Source organism: Mytilus californianus, unplaced genomic scaffold, assembly GCF_021869535.1.
Source record: "Mytilus californianus isolate M0D057914Y unplaced genomic scaffold, xbMytCali1.0.p SCAF_11, whole genome shotgun sequence".
NCBI classification, from domain to species: domain Eukaryota; kingdom Metazoa; phylum Mollusca; class Bivalvia; order Mytilida; family Mytilidae; genus Mytilus; species Mytilus californianus.
The window spans coordinates 1,325,092-1,341,630 of record NW_026262593.1 but is presented as its reverse complement, the minus strand read 5'-3'; the positions used below and the strand labels follow the sequence as shown (position 1 = coordinate 1,341,630).

The following is a 16,539-nucleotide window of genomic DNA, read 5'->3' as shown; positions in this document are numbered from 1 at the left end:
TTACAACATGTAAACCACATAATAACAACGGACACCTCCACCCATGAATTTAATATATACGTCAAAAAGACCACAACAGATAACACAAAAACTGTGAAAGTGTATCATATAACAAAGTTTATTATTTCATTTGGGTTATCTAATAATTTGGGACCTATGGTGGGATTAGTTACAATTGACAGACGAAGATTAAAACTGAAAACGACGTCACTGATTAAAAATACTTGGTTTGATTCGGCATTACCTCAATTCAAAACAGACAAAAATGCAAACCCATAATATAACTTAAATGTCAGTCAACAATTTGGCCAATGAAGCACTTATCGCACCTTGTCTTTTGCAATTCCTACATTTCCTGAACCTACTACCGCTTTAAAGCGTAAAACGTGGACGTGATTTTTATGTTGTTGAATAAGTTTTGAAAGATGAAATGTATTTTTGTCTTTGGCAAGGCAGAAAAAATATTCATCATTGTGGCAATGTCTACAAGTAGGAGGTTTATCTAGCTTCAAAACCAGGTTAAAAAAAATACTGAACTCCGAGGAAAATCAAAAACGGAAAGTCCCTAATCAAATGGCAAAATCAAAAGCACAAACACATCAAACGAATGGACAACAACTGTCATATTCTTGACTTGGTACAGGCATTTTCTTATGTATTAGATATAAAAATTTACCTCTGGTGTTGCTCTCATTTTTCGCAACATCATTTTCAGCTACAATTAAAATGAAAAAAATAAAACAATTATGCTTCTAAAGCTTGATAGATCATGCAGCAATACAAGGACCACAAATTAGATAATTGTATTATCATAATCAAGAGAAAATCGTTCATCTGAAGTAAATGTTTTACCAAGTGTTGTATCCACATATTGATCCTTGACCAAAATATCTTGTCAAGGATTGGATTAACAAACTTAACCTCACACTGTGTACAAAGTGCATATCGAGAACTTGCTTCATGAACTAGGGGACAACAATAGTTTTTATAATTTTCAGGTGTCGGCATTGATTTACAATTTTTTTTTTATAATCTGATATTATTGCCTGTAAAGGAGTATAATGCAAAAACTTTGCTTATCAACGACGATGAAATGGAAAGCAGAATAAAGGAACACGTTACCGCAGCTTATGTGTGAAACATCGAAGAGTAAATATGATCCATACGGCCATGTAATTACAGGGGACCTCAACATCGTTCAAGACCGAGAGGTTATGAATTCTCTGACTAAAATATCGTCCACCGTCGAAAATAAATTGGGAAGAGTGTCGTCAGGTTATCAAAGATGTTCTTTTATCCTATTGCAAACGGAAGAAATCTGACAAAACGTCAATTGATTCCTATTTAGATAAATGTCTTAATATTGTTAATATTCGCATATCACTTTCAAAACAATATAAAAATAAATAAAACAGTAAGTAATACGCCCATTTTTTGTAGATATCAAGCTGCAGATGCATTGCCTCCTTAAACACACTTGTGATATGTGCTAAATTTTGAAGATGAATTTCGATTAGCGGCAGTTGAATTTATATAAGGGACGCGGTTTTTTAAGCACGTGGATATTCGAAATGATGAGAATTTTTTGTCATTTTGCCGTTAGTAACCTGACCCAAGAAAACAGTTATTTCGTTGTGCATTTATTTAAGAAATGCAATAAAAAGAACGCTCTTCAAAAAGATTTTTACTAGCTCTGACTAAAACCATGTTAAGGAGATCCATAATTCAGTATGACAGGTTCAGAAATACTAAATTTTGACCTTATCAAACTAAACCAAATCAATACTTTACTTAAACATACATCATTCAAAACAATTTTAAAACATAACATTTCATCCGCTTACTTTATATTTCCTGAATAAAATATAAAGAAATCAATCAAGAATGTATGAGAAAAAAAATTTGCAAGTAATATACTGTCCACAAAAGGAAATATTTGTAGACAACGAAAATCAAAGGACGATAACTATGTCATCGGACCAACTGCCCGAAGTTAAGACATGGGTAAAACATAACAAATATATAACAAAGAAAGAAATGTAAATATAAAAGATATAAGAAGATGTGGTATGAGTGCCAATGAGACAACCCTCCATAAGTCAAAATTTATAAAAGTAAACCATTATAGGTCAAAGTACGGTCTTTAACACGGAGCCTTGGCTCACACCGAACAGCAAGCTATAAAGGGCCCCAAAAATTACTAGTGTTAAACCATTCAAACGGGGAAACCAACGGTCTAATCTATATAAAAAACGAGAAACGAGAAACACTTATAAACCACATCAACAAACGACAACTACTGAACATCAGATTCCTGACTTAGGACAGGTGCAAACAATTGCGTCGGGTTTAAACGTTTTAATGGTACCAAACCTTCACCCTTATCTGCAACAATAGTGTAACATCACAACATAGAAAGACACACTATAAAATATCAATTGAAATGGCTTAACTCAATCAAAAGACATATTAACACCAGTGAACATACACTGAACAAATAAATTTAATCCATGATACAATGTAAATACAAAATAAATAAACTAAGGGAAGAATAATAAAAGTAACATGTTATATCGCTGTGAAATGATAAACAATTTAAGAAAAACAATATGATTGACAAAAATATCAGCCATTTGCAATTACTTTAAACACAGGTAAATGAAAATAAATTTGTTGTTAGGTATACGTGTACAGTTCAAATAAAGAAAGGAAATATTTTTACAAAATAAATAATTTTGATGTTCATAGTACGAAGTGAAAATTTATAGTATTACCAAACACTTATCAGAGCTGGTATATAGACCAGATATAACCCTGATTAAAATTAAATAACAAAAAAAGCATTACAATTAGTATCAACAGGTCAAATAAACAAGAAAGTACGATATGAGAGTACTCGCAGTTACTGACAGCTAGTTAACAGCCAAAAACAATTAATAATAAAGAACCATGCATCAGAGACTAAATTCAACTAAAACACATCCCAGGGATTAAGTATTATAACGTCATGGACAGTCAAAGAAGACATGACTTGTGCAATGCCAAAAATAAATGTATCGACAAGCAGTAGGATAGTTAGGAGTTAACCTTTTTATAGATCAAAATGAACGAAGGTGTGTCTTTATACATCCCGTTTGAAAAGAATACAAATTTAGTTATGTTTTAATTTGCTGATGACAAAATCGATATTAGTGCCAATGTAAACTATATTCAAAGATCTAATTACAACATTGGTAAGATTGGTGTTTTAACGCCACTTTTAAGCGCCACATTTGGGCTATTTCGTGGCGGCCAGTTTTTATTGGTGGAGGAAGCCGGAGTGCCAGGAGAAAACCACCGACCTTCGATAGGAAAACTGACAATCTTAGTCAATTAAGGTTGGAGTCGAGTGCACCCGCACGAGCGGGGTTCGAACTCACAACCTCAGTGTTGACTGGCTAGTGATTACAGTAGTAGAACTACTTAGACCACTCGGCTACCGAGGCCCCCCAACATTGGTAAGAATACTTAATAACACAATAGAAGGGGGCAAATATGATAACCTAAATTCAAATCTAAAGATAGAAAAAAAAAATTAATTAAAATTATTAGTGGACAGCTCTCACACAAGCAAAAACCCATAACTGTAAAATATACATTATAAGCACCGGACCACAATCTACAGCATCCACACAGCTCGCGCAACAAACCCCGCAATCAATTTAGAAATAAGGAGATGTGGTCGTTAAAGTGCATTTAAAATTCTGCAGATTTAAATTAGGAGTGAATAAGCATGCAACAAATTTGGCCATACTTGGTGAATTAGGTCGTTATCCTCTAATGTTAGATATTTTAACAAACATGATCAAATATTGGAAAAGAATTCATATTACAAATAATATTTTATTAACAAATGCATACTCTCTCTCAAATACATTATCGAAAGCTGGGAAGAATTCTTGGACTAGTTGTATTCATGCTATCCTGAAATTGCTTGATTTACAAGAGTATCAAGTACTCTCATCTAAAACAAACATAAAGAATATGGCGAAAAAGAAATTATATTTAAAATATTGTAACTTATGGAAGAAAGAATTATTCAATGATAAAAGACAAAATAAGACCTCTGGAAATAAACTTCGAACTTATCGATTATTCAAACCAAACTTTAATTTTGAGCCATACTTATTGAAATTACCATATCTTCACAGATGTGTTTTAACAAGATTTAGAATTGGAGCTCACAAACTTGAAATAGAAAAGGTCGTTACTTTAATATAAAATTAGAAAATAGAATATGCAAACTCTGTAATGAGGAAGTAGAAGATGAAATACATTTTCTTTTAATATGTAAAGCTTTGGTTAATGTTAGAAATCCCTATCTTAGCAAAATATGTAGTAAAAATAAAAATATTTCAAAACTTGATAACAAATCTCTGTTTATTTGGTTAATGAGAAAAGAAGATAAAATTATTTTGATAATAAATTGTTAATAATTAGAGGTTTTAAATAAAAACACAAATACAATACTAAATTAGAATACTTTATATAGAGTTATAGATATATATATGATCATATATGTATTTACAATAGTTACTATTTACATTTAATTAATAATTGGTATGCTGTGAGGTGAACTGTCCAATAAAGGGTCCAGAATAACAAACAATGGGTCATATTATATATTTTTATTATAACAAATTAATTATTTCAGTTACTTAGATATTATATATTAATCAATTAAATCAAAATTAATCATGTTATGTACTTTGTTTAACATATTTTTAATTTACTTTTATTTTATATTTGAAATTGTATTGTAATTATTCTGTTCATTTTGGGCGCCGTGATTGGTAAATAAAATATTTGTTTGTTTGGTATGATTACCTATGAGACAACTATTCACAAAAGTTCAAATGGAGTGGATGTAAGCAAATGTAGGTAACCGTAAGGACTTCAACGATGAGAAAAACCCATACCATATGGTCGGCTATAAAATACCCCGACATGAAAAATATGAAACAATTCAATTTAGAAAACTTACGGCATAATTTATAGCAAAACAATTTACGAAAAACAAATATGACAGATATGAACCAACAACAACCTCTGAAGTACAAGCTCCTGATTTGGGACAAACATATAAAGAATGTTGCAGGGTTTCCTTAACATTATAAAAGTTGAATTGAATTTTGTTTTAAGTGTCCTCTTTATAATACCTTTATTTCAAAAGTTTTCAAAATACGAGAAACATCAATCTCGAAAGCTTTTTGCAAAAGAATATTACGTTTGTTTATACAATACTTAGTCTTGATATGAATAGAATCTTCAATTTGAGACAGGAAAAAGTGATACATTTTAGATTTATCAAAACGAGGTCTCCTTCTTTGTACTTGTTCTCTCTTCTCTTTCCATTTTTCGTCCTAATATTTCTCATTTGATAACCAGTATGAATGTTTTCTTACATACGTTGTTTGTTTGCATATTGTGTTGATTGTTTTTTTTTTTATATAATCTCAATAATAATAATAAATTCTTTATTTAAAGAGGGTAAACTCAGTTAGTTACAATAAACTAATCTTCCCTGAGGCCCTCACATACAAATTACAATACAATCAAAAAACAGATTCTTACACATAGTTAATTTTTAGAGTCAATTAGTTCAATGTAATATTACTAACATGATAAGATATAAAGCTGTTCAAGATGCACATATAGTCAAAAAATAAAATAAAGATAAAAAAAAAATAAAATAAAAGAATATACAAATACATTGTAGAAAACATAATCTTATCAGGACTGTGTTAAGTACTTCTTGATACTTTGTTTAAAAGTATAAGTGTTTTGAGCTTTACGCATTTTGTGTGGTAGTCCATTCCATAACACTGATCCAGAATAAACAAAAGATTTCTTAAATAGCTCAGCTTTTGGCAAAATGGGTCCCTTAATGTGAAATATATAATTTTAAATTAGATTTGTTTTTGGTACCGAGTCTTCCTAGTAAATGCTTTAAAGATCTATGTAACTTACAAAAAAATAATAGATATTTTTTCGTTAAATAATCAAGAATTGTTTTAATATAGTGCCGAAATTTACCCAAAGGAACTTACTTTAAATAAATCAAATATAATCGGTAATAACTGTCCTTTTCTAGATTTAGATATTTCAGTTTTACACGGGAAACTCTACTATAAAATTTACGACAAAAGGGACGATTTTTCGTTCCCTATTGCTATTTTTCCTTTTTTGGACGGTGATGTTCCTTTGGCAACATCTTAAGGTGTTTATATATCACTCGTTTGCTATGCCCGTGTCTGTTGTGACGTTTTGGATTTCATATGAACGTCATATATGTATGACTGGTAAAGTATTAAGTCAGGGATTTCGCTACCACAAATTACTTAAAACCTTAACTAAATTCTTCTATAGATATAAAGATTTAGTTTTGAAGTTTGGTTGTACCTGTAGAAAACTTATTTCAAACGGGATAACACATCCTAATATTTACGGAGATGTTGTTTACCGAGCCCAGAAATTTAAATACGATCCAGGTAAACTTATCGATCCTTTAAATAAACTAATTCTAAACCAATTCAACACTGTAATTAGATCTTAGAATATTGTTTTTATTGGTATTAATTTTAATTTTGTTATCAGTAAATTAAAATCATACTAAATATTATTTTTTTATACATATGCACATTCATGGCTTTACAATCTGCCGATACCTGTATTTTGACATTGCACAATGTCATGTTTTTCTTTGACTGATAATGACGTCTTTACACTAAATCCATTGGATGTTGGATGTGTATTAATTGATATTTTAGTCTTAGATGAATGATTTTTTTTATTAGTTGTTATTGGCTTTGAATGAGCTGTCAGATCTGTACTTAGTGTTTGTTTTGTTGTGGGGATGTATTAGTACCCTGCCACGTCCAATCTGTTTTTTTGTTAGATGTATTTCCATTTGTATCCATCTGATGAGTTAAGCCTTTTTCAACTGATTTTTATAGTTTGTTCTTATGTTGTACTGTTACACCACTGTCCCAGGTTAGGGAGAGGGATGGGCGCCCGCTAATTTGTTTAACCCCGCCACATTCTCTATGTGCCTGTCCCAAGACAGGAGCCTGTAATTCAGTGGTTGCCGTTTGTTCCTGTGTATCATATTTGTTTTGCGTTCATTATTTTGTACATAAATTAGGCCGTTAGTTTTCTCGTTTGAATTGTTTTAGATTTGTCATTTCGGGCCTTTTATAGCTGACTATGCGGTATGGGCTTTGCCCATTGCCGAAGGCCGTACGGTGACCTATAGTTGTTAATTTCTGTGTCATTTGGTCCCTTGTGGAGAGTTGTCTTATTGGAAATAATATCATTTCTTCTTATTTTTATAAAATTTACCTGTGTTCAACTTTATTGAAAGTGCGTAAATTTGATAAATAGCTGTATGCAAATATACTGATCTTTACGCGCATATGTTATGTTAATGCACTCAAATGGGGTTTAAAGCCCCTGTCATTATGATGAAAACCGTTGTTTTTGGGGTTTCCAACAATAATAATATGGGGTCAAATTACCATGACGACAGAACAGCGGCTTTTTTTTGCAGATTCAATTTAAAACAATCTGCGTCGAAATTGTCAGAATGTTCCCCCAACTGAGTTTGTGTTTGGTTCAGCTGATGTAAATTTTGAAAATAGAATCATATTGGGTATCGTGTGTTTTTTGGGTAACGTGACGTAAAATGTAATATTTGAATGCTTTTATATCTCTTTTAAAACATTTTTATGTATTGTTTGGTTTATAATGTTACATTGAGAAGACCTCATATTAAGGACTATTTGACTTGTGCCATATCCAATTTTTGTATTAGAGCAAATGAATTTATATCTTAAGTAAAAACTGTTTTACTGAAACAACGCCTATTATTTCTAAGGGATGAACAGATACTTGGTTTTCGCTTACTGAAAACACACATTAAAAATTCAAAATGTATCTTCAAAGTCTACAATTTATATAATCTTACATAATTTTATAATGGTTTTCATTTTATTTTCCGCGTGTTGAACCTTATAATTTGCAAGCAGAATTGTAAGATCAAGCGTAACATTTACTCACTAACTGGTGTATATCCACTATTCAAAAATTTTGAATAAGGTTGATCCAATTTTATTTCAAAAGTCATTGAATAAGGATGTCTTTCTTGTAGTAGGAATGAATTGTGTTATTGGAAAATCGTCTAAAAGAAATAATCCAAAATGCCTTTCAATATAAAAATGGTAGCATGCGCTATACATTTAATACTTTGGGATACCATACGACATATTTTGTTAAAAGTGAACAAAAAGGTAAAATATGCTACACAGATGAACAAGTGATAAGTATGCTGGAGTTTTTTATTCACAATATATTTGTTGAGTTTTGAGGTAGAATTTTTGAACAAATTGTCGGCTTTCATATGGGAACGAACAGTGCGCCTCTCCTTGCAGACCTCTTCTTATTTTCATATGAGTTCCTTCAGACACTTGTCAAAAACAAGAAGATCAAAGTAACCAGATAACTTAATTTCACATTCAGATATATTGATGATGTTCTTTCCATTAACAATCCAAACTTTTCTGATTGAGTTCCATCAATATATCCTCCAGAACTAGAAATTAAAGAAACACGGCTTTCTCCGCCTCATTTTGAGACGTACATGTATACCTCGAATTTGACATAAGTGGTCATCTCAGTACCAGAATCTATGACAAACGAGACGATTTTAATTTTGAAATTATTAATTTCCCTCACCTTAATAGCAATATACCAACTTCAACTGTATATGGAATGTACATTTCCGAACTCATTCGGTATTCAAGAGCTTGCAACTGCTATTCAGACTTTACAAAACGTCACTAGTGTCTTAGCAAAAAGTTGATGAACCAGGGTTATGTCAAAGAACGTCTCGTCCTTTTTCTAAAAAAGTTCATCAGAAGTTACCAAGACCTTGTTGATAAATATTCCGTATCAACTTCACAAATAATACACGATGGTCTTGAAGTACAGATTCTTAACACTGGCGTTGTTTATCATCTTAATTACGTGTTATAGTGTTCTTTTATTTGTCTTTGTAAATTATCAACCTTTACTGTTTAGTCCATTTTTGGAAATATCCTTTTTGCGTGGCTCGGTACTAATACATCCCACCCTTGTGTTATTGTGCTATGGTCATTTTTTATATTCCTGTCTTTCATTTTTGCTAATGTGCTTTGTCTATATGCCATGTTGATGCCTGTACCAAGTCAGGAATATGACAGTTGTTTTCCATTCGTTTGATGTGTTTGAGCTTTTGATTTTGTCATTTGATAAGGGACTTTCCGATCTGAATTTTCCTAGGAGTTCTGTATTTTGTTATTTTTCTTTTCATAATTGTTATAACAGAACACCCTTCCTGAACAACTGACATCATCCCTTTTTTAAGGTTTGTGTTTTTCAGTTTATGTATTGTGTGTATAGTTTTGTCGGCTGTTGTTTTCGCCGTTTTTCTTTTAATCTATTGCACTGCACAGTTTTATTTGGCTTAATTTGTTAGTCATAAGTGTCCTATAATAGAAAAACAGAGGATATGGGATATCCATCTATAATACAAAATCAGTAAATGCACATCAGAAAACAGCGACCATACAGACATCATCCTGTTAGACTTCGCCAAGGCCTTTGATAAGGCACCACATGCCAGACTGCTTCACAAAATGGACTACTACGGGGTAAGAGGTTTCCAACTCGAATGGATAAGACAGTTCCTGTTCAATAGAACACAGTCTGTGATTATCGAAAATCACAAGTCTGACCCTTTTGACGTGGTATCTGGAGTACCCCAGGGCACTGTGATGGGTCCCTTACACTTTCTGGCCTACATCAACGACCTCCTAGAAGCAATAACACCAAACGCTCGACTGTTTGCTGATGATTGTCTCCTCTTCAGACTAATTAGGAGAACAGTAGATGCAGACTTGCTGCAGAAAGATCTTACCTCGTTGGGAGAATGAAAAAGGCAGTGGAAATGTGTTTCCACCCGGAAAAACTAAAGTGCTGAATGCGATGAAATTTGAATAGTTTTCTGATGTCTCACACAAAGTGTTGAATGCGATGAAACTGGGATAGTTTTCTGATGTCTCACACATAGTGTTGAATGCGATGAAACTGGGATAGTTTTCTGACGTCTCACATAAAGTGTTGAATGCGATGAAACTGGGATAATTTTTGTACCTCTCTCGAACATATCGTCGTCTGTTAAAGTACTTTTATCCGTAGGCTACCAATTTTCGTGGTTTTCGTAGATGACTTTATCCACGAATTTAAGTGTCCAACGAAAAATAACAACTGTTGTCCGATCAAGACTTGGATCCCAATGTAGGTTTGACTTCATGGATACGGGCATTTAATCTTTAAAAAATCTGAATTGTTTTTTGTTTAACCTTTTAATTCTCACGAAAAATTAGTTTTGATCGATGAAAGTTAGATCTCCGGTGATGGTATGCAATAAAGAAGTATTCATTTTATCTCCTCATAACTCTAGATCTCATACAAAAAAACAAAAAAAAATATATAGGGTTTGCTTTTTTATTTCTTAAGAATTAATTCTACAATTCAAAGTGCATTTGAAGCATTTTTTCATGTCACTGTTGTCAAGAAGTTACAAATTTATGGCCCAAATGAACACCTTTGGTGATTGTTAATCTGTTGTACATTCGATCTTGGTTCAATTAGCGTCATTACTTCTGATCACACGTGTGCAAAAATTAAAATGTTTACTCTGCATTTCCCTAATTCGAGACAATTTGTTAGCATAGATGAACCAACTTATTGCCAAAAGCAATTATTTAATTAAAAATCTAATGAATATTGTCAGTAATGAAAGACGAACAAGTAAGTGAAAATGTACACCTTTTTTTGCAATGTCCCAAAAATTGTTTTCTTCAGAAAACTGATTTCAACAAATTTAAGAACCCACGAACATTAAATTTCGCTCAATCAACGAAAATTGATACTCACGAGTAAAATTATAAATAAAAATCACAGTATATTACTTGATTTTAAACATATCGTTTATATTACTTGGTTTTGAAGATACTCATAACGGATTTAAGAAAACAATATATTCAACGACCGATACGTTATAGTTATACTTTTTGTCCATTTCAGCATTTTTCAGATTTGGTACCTGTTGACAAATTCATCATTGTTACAATTTCTTTTTTGGTTCCTGTCTAATGATAAATTGCCCATATCTGTTATTCATTTTAACATTTAGCTTTTCTATTTTTTTTTTTTTTTGTAAAAAAAAATGTTTTTTTTAGATAACCTATCACTGCACACTCGAGGCATGACATATCAAAGCAAATTCTTTATCTTTCTTCATTGTGATACGTACATGTATGTTGATTAATCCGGAAACAAAATATTAGCATTTACTCATCTACATATTTTGCTGGTATAAAGCAGTGTCCTATCTATAATCGTTTTAACGTTTTGCCTGGGTGAGTTTCCACCTTATAAGAAATCATGCAAGGTCTTGTTTCATGCAAACAAAAGTGATGCAACCAGCATAATTATTATATATCGTAGTTTCTTTAGTATTTCTTAATGAAATTCCATAATAGTTGGAGAATTGATCATGTGAATGACAACATAGGTCAAAGGTGATGCAATCATGATGCATTATCATGAATGGATTGACTTTGTGGTTTGTAATCAGTCTTTTTTAATTGAAACTTTAAGTATAAAAGAAAGAATAGTTTACAGACTCAGCACAGTTCATATTCACCTCCTAACGTAAGGTAAGTTTTTTCCGATTCTGAAAGAAATATTAATTTTGTGTGGTATTGTAAGTTTAAAAATTAGATATTATTTTGCATGTAGGTATGGTTTTTTGTGATTTTTAAAGGGATTTGTTAATTAAATTGTATATGAAATATCTGAAATACTGTAGTTACTGAAACAACGTCGTTTAAAAAATTGTATATATTAACGGGCCCTGAACAGTCTATTCAAGTTTTAGAACTCTTAAAATTGCTCGAAAGTTTATTTTAACAATTCTCATAATGCACTCTCAAACTTAAAGTATCACAGAACGTTTTCATACGAATGCTTAAAACGCATTGATGAAACTGATTTTTATAAACGCTGATTTACACAGATATTTCCCCAAACGTATGCTATCCCCTGAAAATAAACACTTAACGACACGCATAGGGACTGTGACTTGATGCTTTACATATAATCCGAAAAGATATTAACTAAAATGAACATGTTTTGCTTATCTTGAATCATGTTCATGTTTAAACATCTTTGTAAAAATATGTAGTTTAGTATTTTTTTGTTGACAATCAACGGAAAAATCCGGTTAAAGTTTTCAATTTAGAAAATGCAGAGTGATTGCAGATATTTTTTTTGTTCTGTTGTGTTTATTCACAACTTTTATTTACTCGGAACATTTGACTTATTGTATAGATACTTTTATATTCTTGATAAGTGTGTTACTACAGATGTCTTTGGGTTTATTTTGTCATGAGTTTGCTGTCTCATTGACGTGAATTAGAGATCTCTTAGTTTTTAGGTTATTCCAATGTCGTTTTCAGTTCCTCTCGATCATTCTGGAGTTTTTCCAATGGCCTTGTCAGTTCCTTTCGAGCAGTCTTTAGGTTTTTCTAATGACATTGTCAGTTCCTTTGATCAATCTTTATTTTTTTTTCAAATAGCAATGTCAATTCCTCTCATTCAGTTTTTAGGTTTTTCAAATAGCGTTGTCAGTTCAGCTCGATCAGTCTTTAGGTTTTTTTCAATGGCTTTGTCATCTTCTTATCACTTACCCCCTTTGTATCATCTTCTATATATATTACAAACTTAAAACTATCTATGATACTCATTCACCAATTGTTCTATTGATGATCATTTACAAAGACCCCCAAGTTATTCAATATATTAAGGTGGTACCTAACACTACAGGGAGATTACTCTGTAAAAATCAGCTAAACGTTTTAATTACGTTGTATTGTTAAGGAAATATTAAGCTTCTCAATGATCAAAATTAGTGTTTGTCAAACTGCTATATAACCAACGAAATTTTTCTGATAAAGTGGTTGGTTCAAATTTTTTGAAATTTTTATATTTTTGTCAAAGGGTCAAAGTAAACATTTTGTCAAAATTTTATGAAAATTAAACGAGCCAAATTAATATTAGTCAAGGTGTTGGGTACAAGCTTAAAGGACATTATTTTACAATGTCCTCGTTTTCACTGAGTTTTTGTTAGGGACGGGTGTGGCTTGTGTTCCAAGAACGTTTGTGATTTGCTGTAAGATAGATTGAGAAAGAGAAAAAAAAACAACAATAAACTGTGATAAAACATTATACATTTTTATTATATACTTAGTAGTAAAAACTAGTAAATAATATGTTTAGTGCAAGCAAGGCTATCGATATCAGTCACGGTTGGGACGGCTTGATCAGACCCCGAAATCCGTATACGTCATTAAGACGTAAAAGATCTGCTGAAGTATATGATAAAGTATATATGATATAGCCTTTCAATATCACACAGTGTATCAACCATAAAAAGTCACATTGATTTATGCAGAGGTCGGGTGATTTAGAAATTGACATATCGTTTTAACATTTGTCTGTCGTTAAAGACCGCATGAAAATATCTTCATGTCTAAGTTTATTTTTCGTTTTGTTGCTGTCTCATTAATTTTCTACGCCTCTTTTCATCATAAAAAATGCAAGATACCTAAATTGATGTAATGCGTTTTGAATGATATAGTATGATGCATCGGTATTTGCAGAACAAGATTTTTCTTTTATAACAGAACAATCCATTTTACTATTTCATGCATTGGGTTTATCATTATTTTTAGTATAAATGCAATGCATTTATTTACTTTTTCATATTATTGACTTTCCATTAACTAAGAAAGCGGGGAGTAGATATGAAATAATCTGTTGATAAGTCTTTTCTGCACAACTAAATACATTTATAACCAATGACGTTTTTTTTCCTTTGCAGTACAGAAGATCCGTATCAAAATGTATTTCACTTTCGCCGTCATTTTGCTGACTGCCTTCAGTTCTGCCTATAGTTCTGGCAAAGGTTCATATGGATATGGAGGCGGATATGGCTCTGGGTATGGATCCGGAGTTGGCTCTGCAATTCTTGTAGGAGGTGTTGGAAGTGGATATGGTGGATATGGAATCGGATCCGGTCTAGGTTCTTTAGCTGTTCTAGGAGGTGGATCCGGTGCTGGATATGGACTAGTAGGTAAAGGCGGATACGGTCCAGGACCACTTCTTGTTGGTGCTGGATACGGCTCTGGATACGGTCTTGGTTCTGGACTCATTCTAGGAGGTGGTGTTAGTGGATATGGTGGATATGGAATCGGATCCGGTGTAGGTACTTTAGCTGTTGTAGGAAGCGGATCCGGTGTTGGATATGGACCAGTAGGTAAAGGAGGATACGGTCCAGGACCACTTCTTGCTAGTGGTGGATATGGCCTTGGGTATGGATCTGGGTTTGGATCTGGAGTTGGGTCTGCAGTCCTTGTTGGAAGTGGATATGGACCAGTTTCTGGAGGTTATGGCTCTGGAATCGGTTTGGGTTCAGTTGTTGTAGGAAGCGGATCTGGAGCTGGATATGGACCAGTCAAAGGAGGAATTGGGTATGGTACAGGACCAGTTGTTGTTAGCGGTGGTTACGGCGGTGGTTATGGAGCTGGATACGGACCAGTTTCAGTCGGAGCAGTCCCAGTTTCAGTTGGATCTGTCGGTGTTGGTGGTTACGGTTATGGAAAAGGATCACCATACTAAGGTATGCATCCTTATAAAAACACAATACAAAATCATACAATTGTGACTTAGTCTCAATGATTGACAATATGATGTACGCCTTTACTATGCTATGGTCAATGATTGACATTACGATGTAAAAATGTTGCGTCCACTCTCTTAATGGTTGACAATATTATAAATGTAAACTTCAGTAACAGTTTTAAAAAATTAATGGTGCAAAAATATGGTTTGTTTTACCTTAAAATCATATCAAAATGGGTAACTATTACCGTGAAAAAATATTATCTTGTAAATTGCATTGAACACGTTAGTTGCAACGATTTGCAAATGTCAATTGTCAAAAGGGAAAAAAAAAATCTGTAATGACTCTATTTCTGATTAGATAGTGTCTGTCTTTTATTAATTCAATATTGACGGTCGTCGCACAGTCGAGCGTTTAAAGCTATTTCAAATGTCTGACTTAGGATATCGGATATACATTTCCCAACTCAGTATTCATGAGCTTGCAGCTACTACTCAGACTTCAAAGAACGTCGCCAGTATCTGCGCAGAAAGTTGATGAGCCGGGGTTATGTCAAAGAACGTCTCATCCTTTTTTCTAAACAAGTTCATTGAAAGATACCAGGACTTTGTTGATAAATATTCCGTATCAACTTCACAAATAATTCATGATGATCTTGAAGTATAGATTCTAATACTCACTTTGTTTATCATCTTAATTACGTGTATTACTGTTCTTTTTTTTGTTTGGTCCTTGTACATTCTAACCTTTACTGTTTAGTTTACTGTTTAGTCCATTTTCTGGTAATATACTTTTGGCGTAGCTCGGTACTTATAAATCCCGCCATTGCGTTATTGTTCTATGATCAGTTATGTATTCTCGTCTTTCATCTTTTCTTATGTACTTTGTCTATAGAGTGTCTATATGACATTTTGTTTTTTCATTGTTGAAATAGTTATTTCTTTTTATCATGATTAAGATTGCATTACAATGTTGACGGCTGTACCCCAAATTTTTACATTTTTACATATGTCTGTTTGTTTTCCTCGCACATTGTTGTCAATATAACGGAATTTTACTTTATAAAAAACTTTTCGTTTTGAATTGTCATTGGAGTTCGGTATTTTTGTCATTTACGTTTTAGAACATTTTACAAGTACTCAGTAATATAATGGACAGAAATACGGTAATGTCAATGCATACAAACAAAGACGTTTCATATTTAATATTATTGTGTTTTGTATTTTCAGGTGAAGTGAATATTAACAAAGTCCCCGAAGATGATGAATCCATAGCATTATTAAATTCAGACTACGGTCCGTGATTTTTGTAAACTACCCTCATACACTAGTCAAGGCTGTGTCACATATACATAATTATACAGATAAAGTTCATTAATAAAGATTTGCCCCGCAACAATTATATTTCTTTTTTATCTCTTTTATATTTATTACTAATAGTATTTAGCATTAATAAAAAGAGATGTTAAAAAGCCTCTACAGCACTACAAAAACATAAAAGACATTTAGTTGTTTAAAGTGCGGTCTTCAACTAGTGATAAACTTTAAGATCTTATGTAAAGATCTAAATCGCTCTATAGTTTATTTTAATAGAGTAACAATAAATGAATATTTCAAAAGGAAATCAAAGTTTCGAATAATCATAACAGAGTCTATTAAAAAAAAATATCAAGCTGATAAGGTGATAAAACAAAAAAGCATAGAAGGTATAGC

The 16,539-nt window shown here is 32.3% G+C and overlaps 1 protein-coding gene across 1 annotated transcript; it reads left to right on the top strand.

Annotated features, from left to right (window-relative positions):
- The first annotated feature begins 11,690 nt into the window (after positions 1-11,690).
- Positions 11,691-16,213, top strand: LOC127720933 (keratin-associated protein 6-2-like). Its single transcript, XM_052227668.1, has 3 exons — positions 11,691-11,801; positions 14,027-14,824; positions 16,057-16,213. The coding sequence occupies exon 2, from the start codon at positions 14,047-14,049 to the stop codon at positions 14,821-14,823; it is 777 nt and encodes a 258-aa protein (XP_052083628.1). The 5' UTR covers positions 11,691-11,801; positions 14,027-14,046; the 3' UTR covers position 14,824; positions 16,057-16,213.
- Positions 16,214-16,539: the final 326 nt, after the last annotated feature.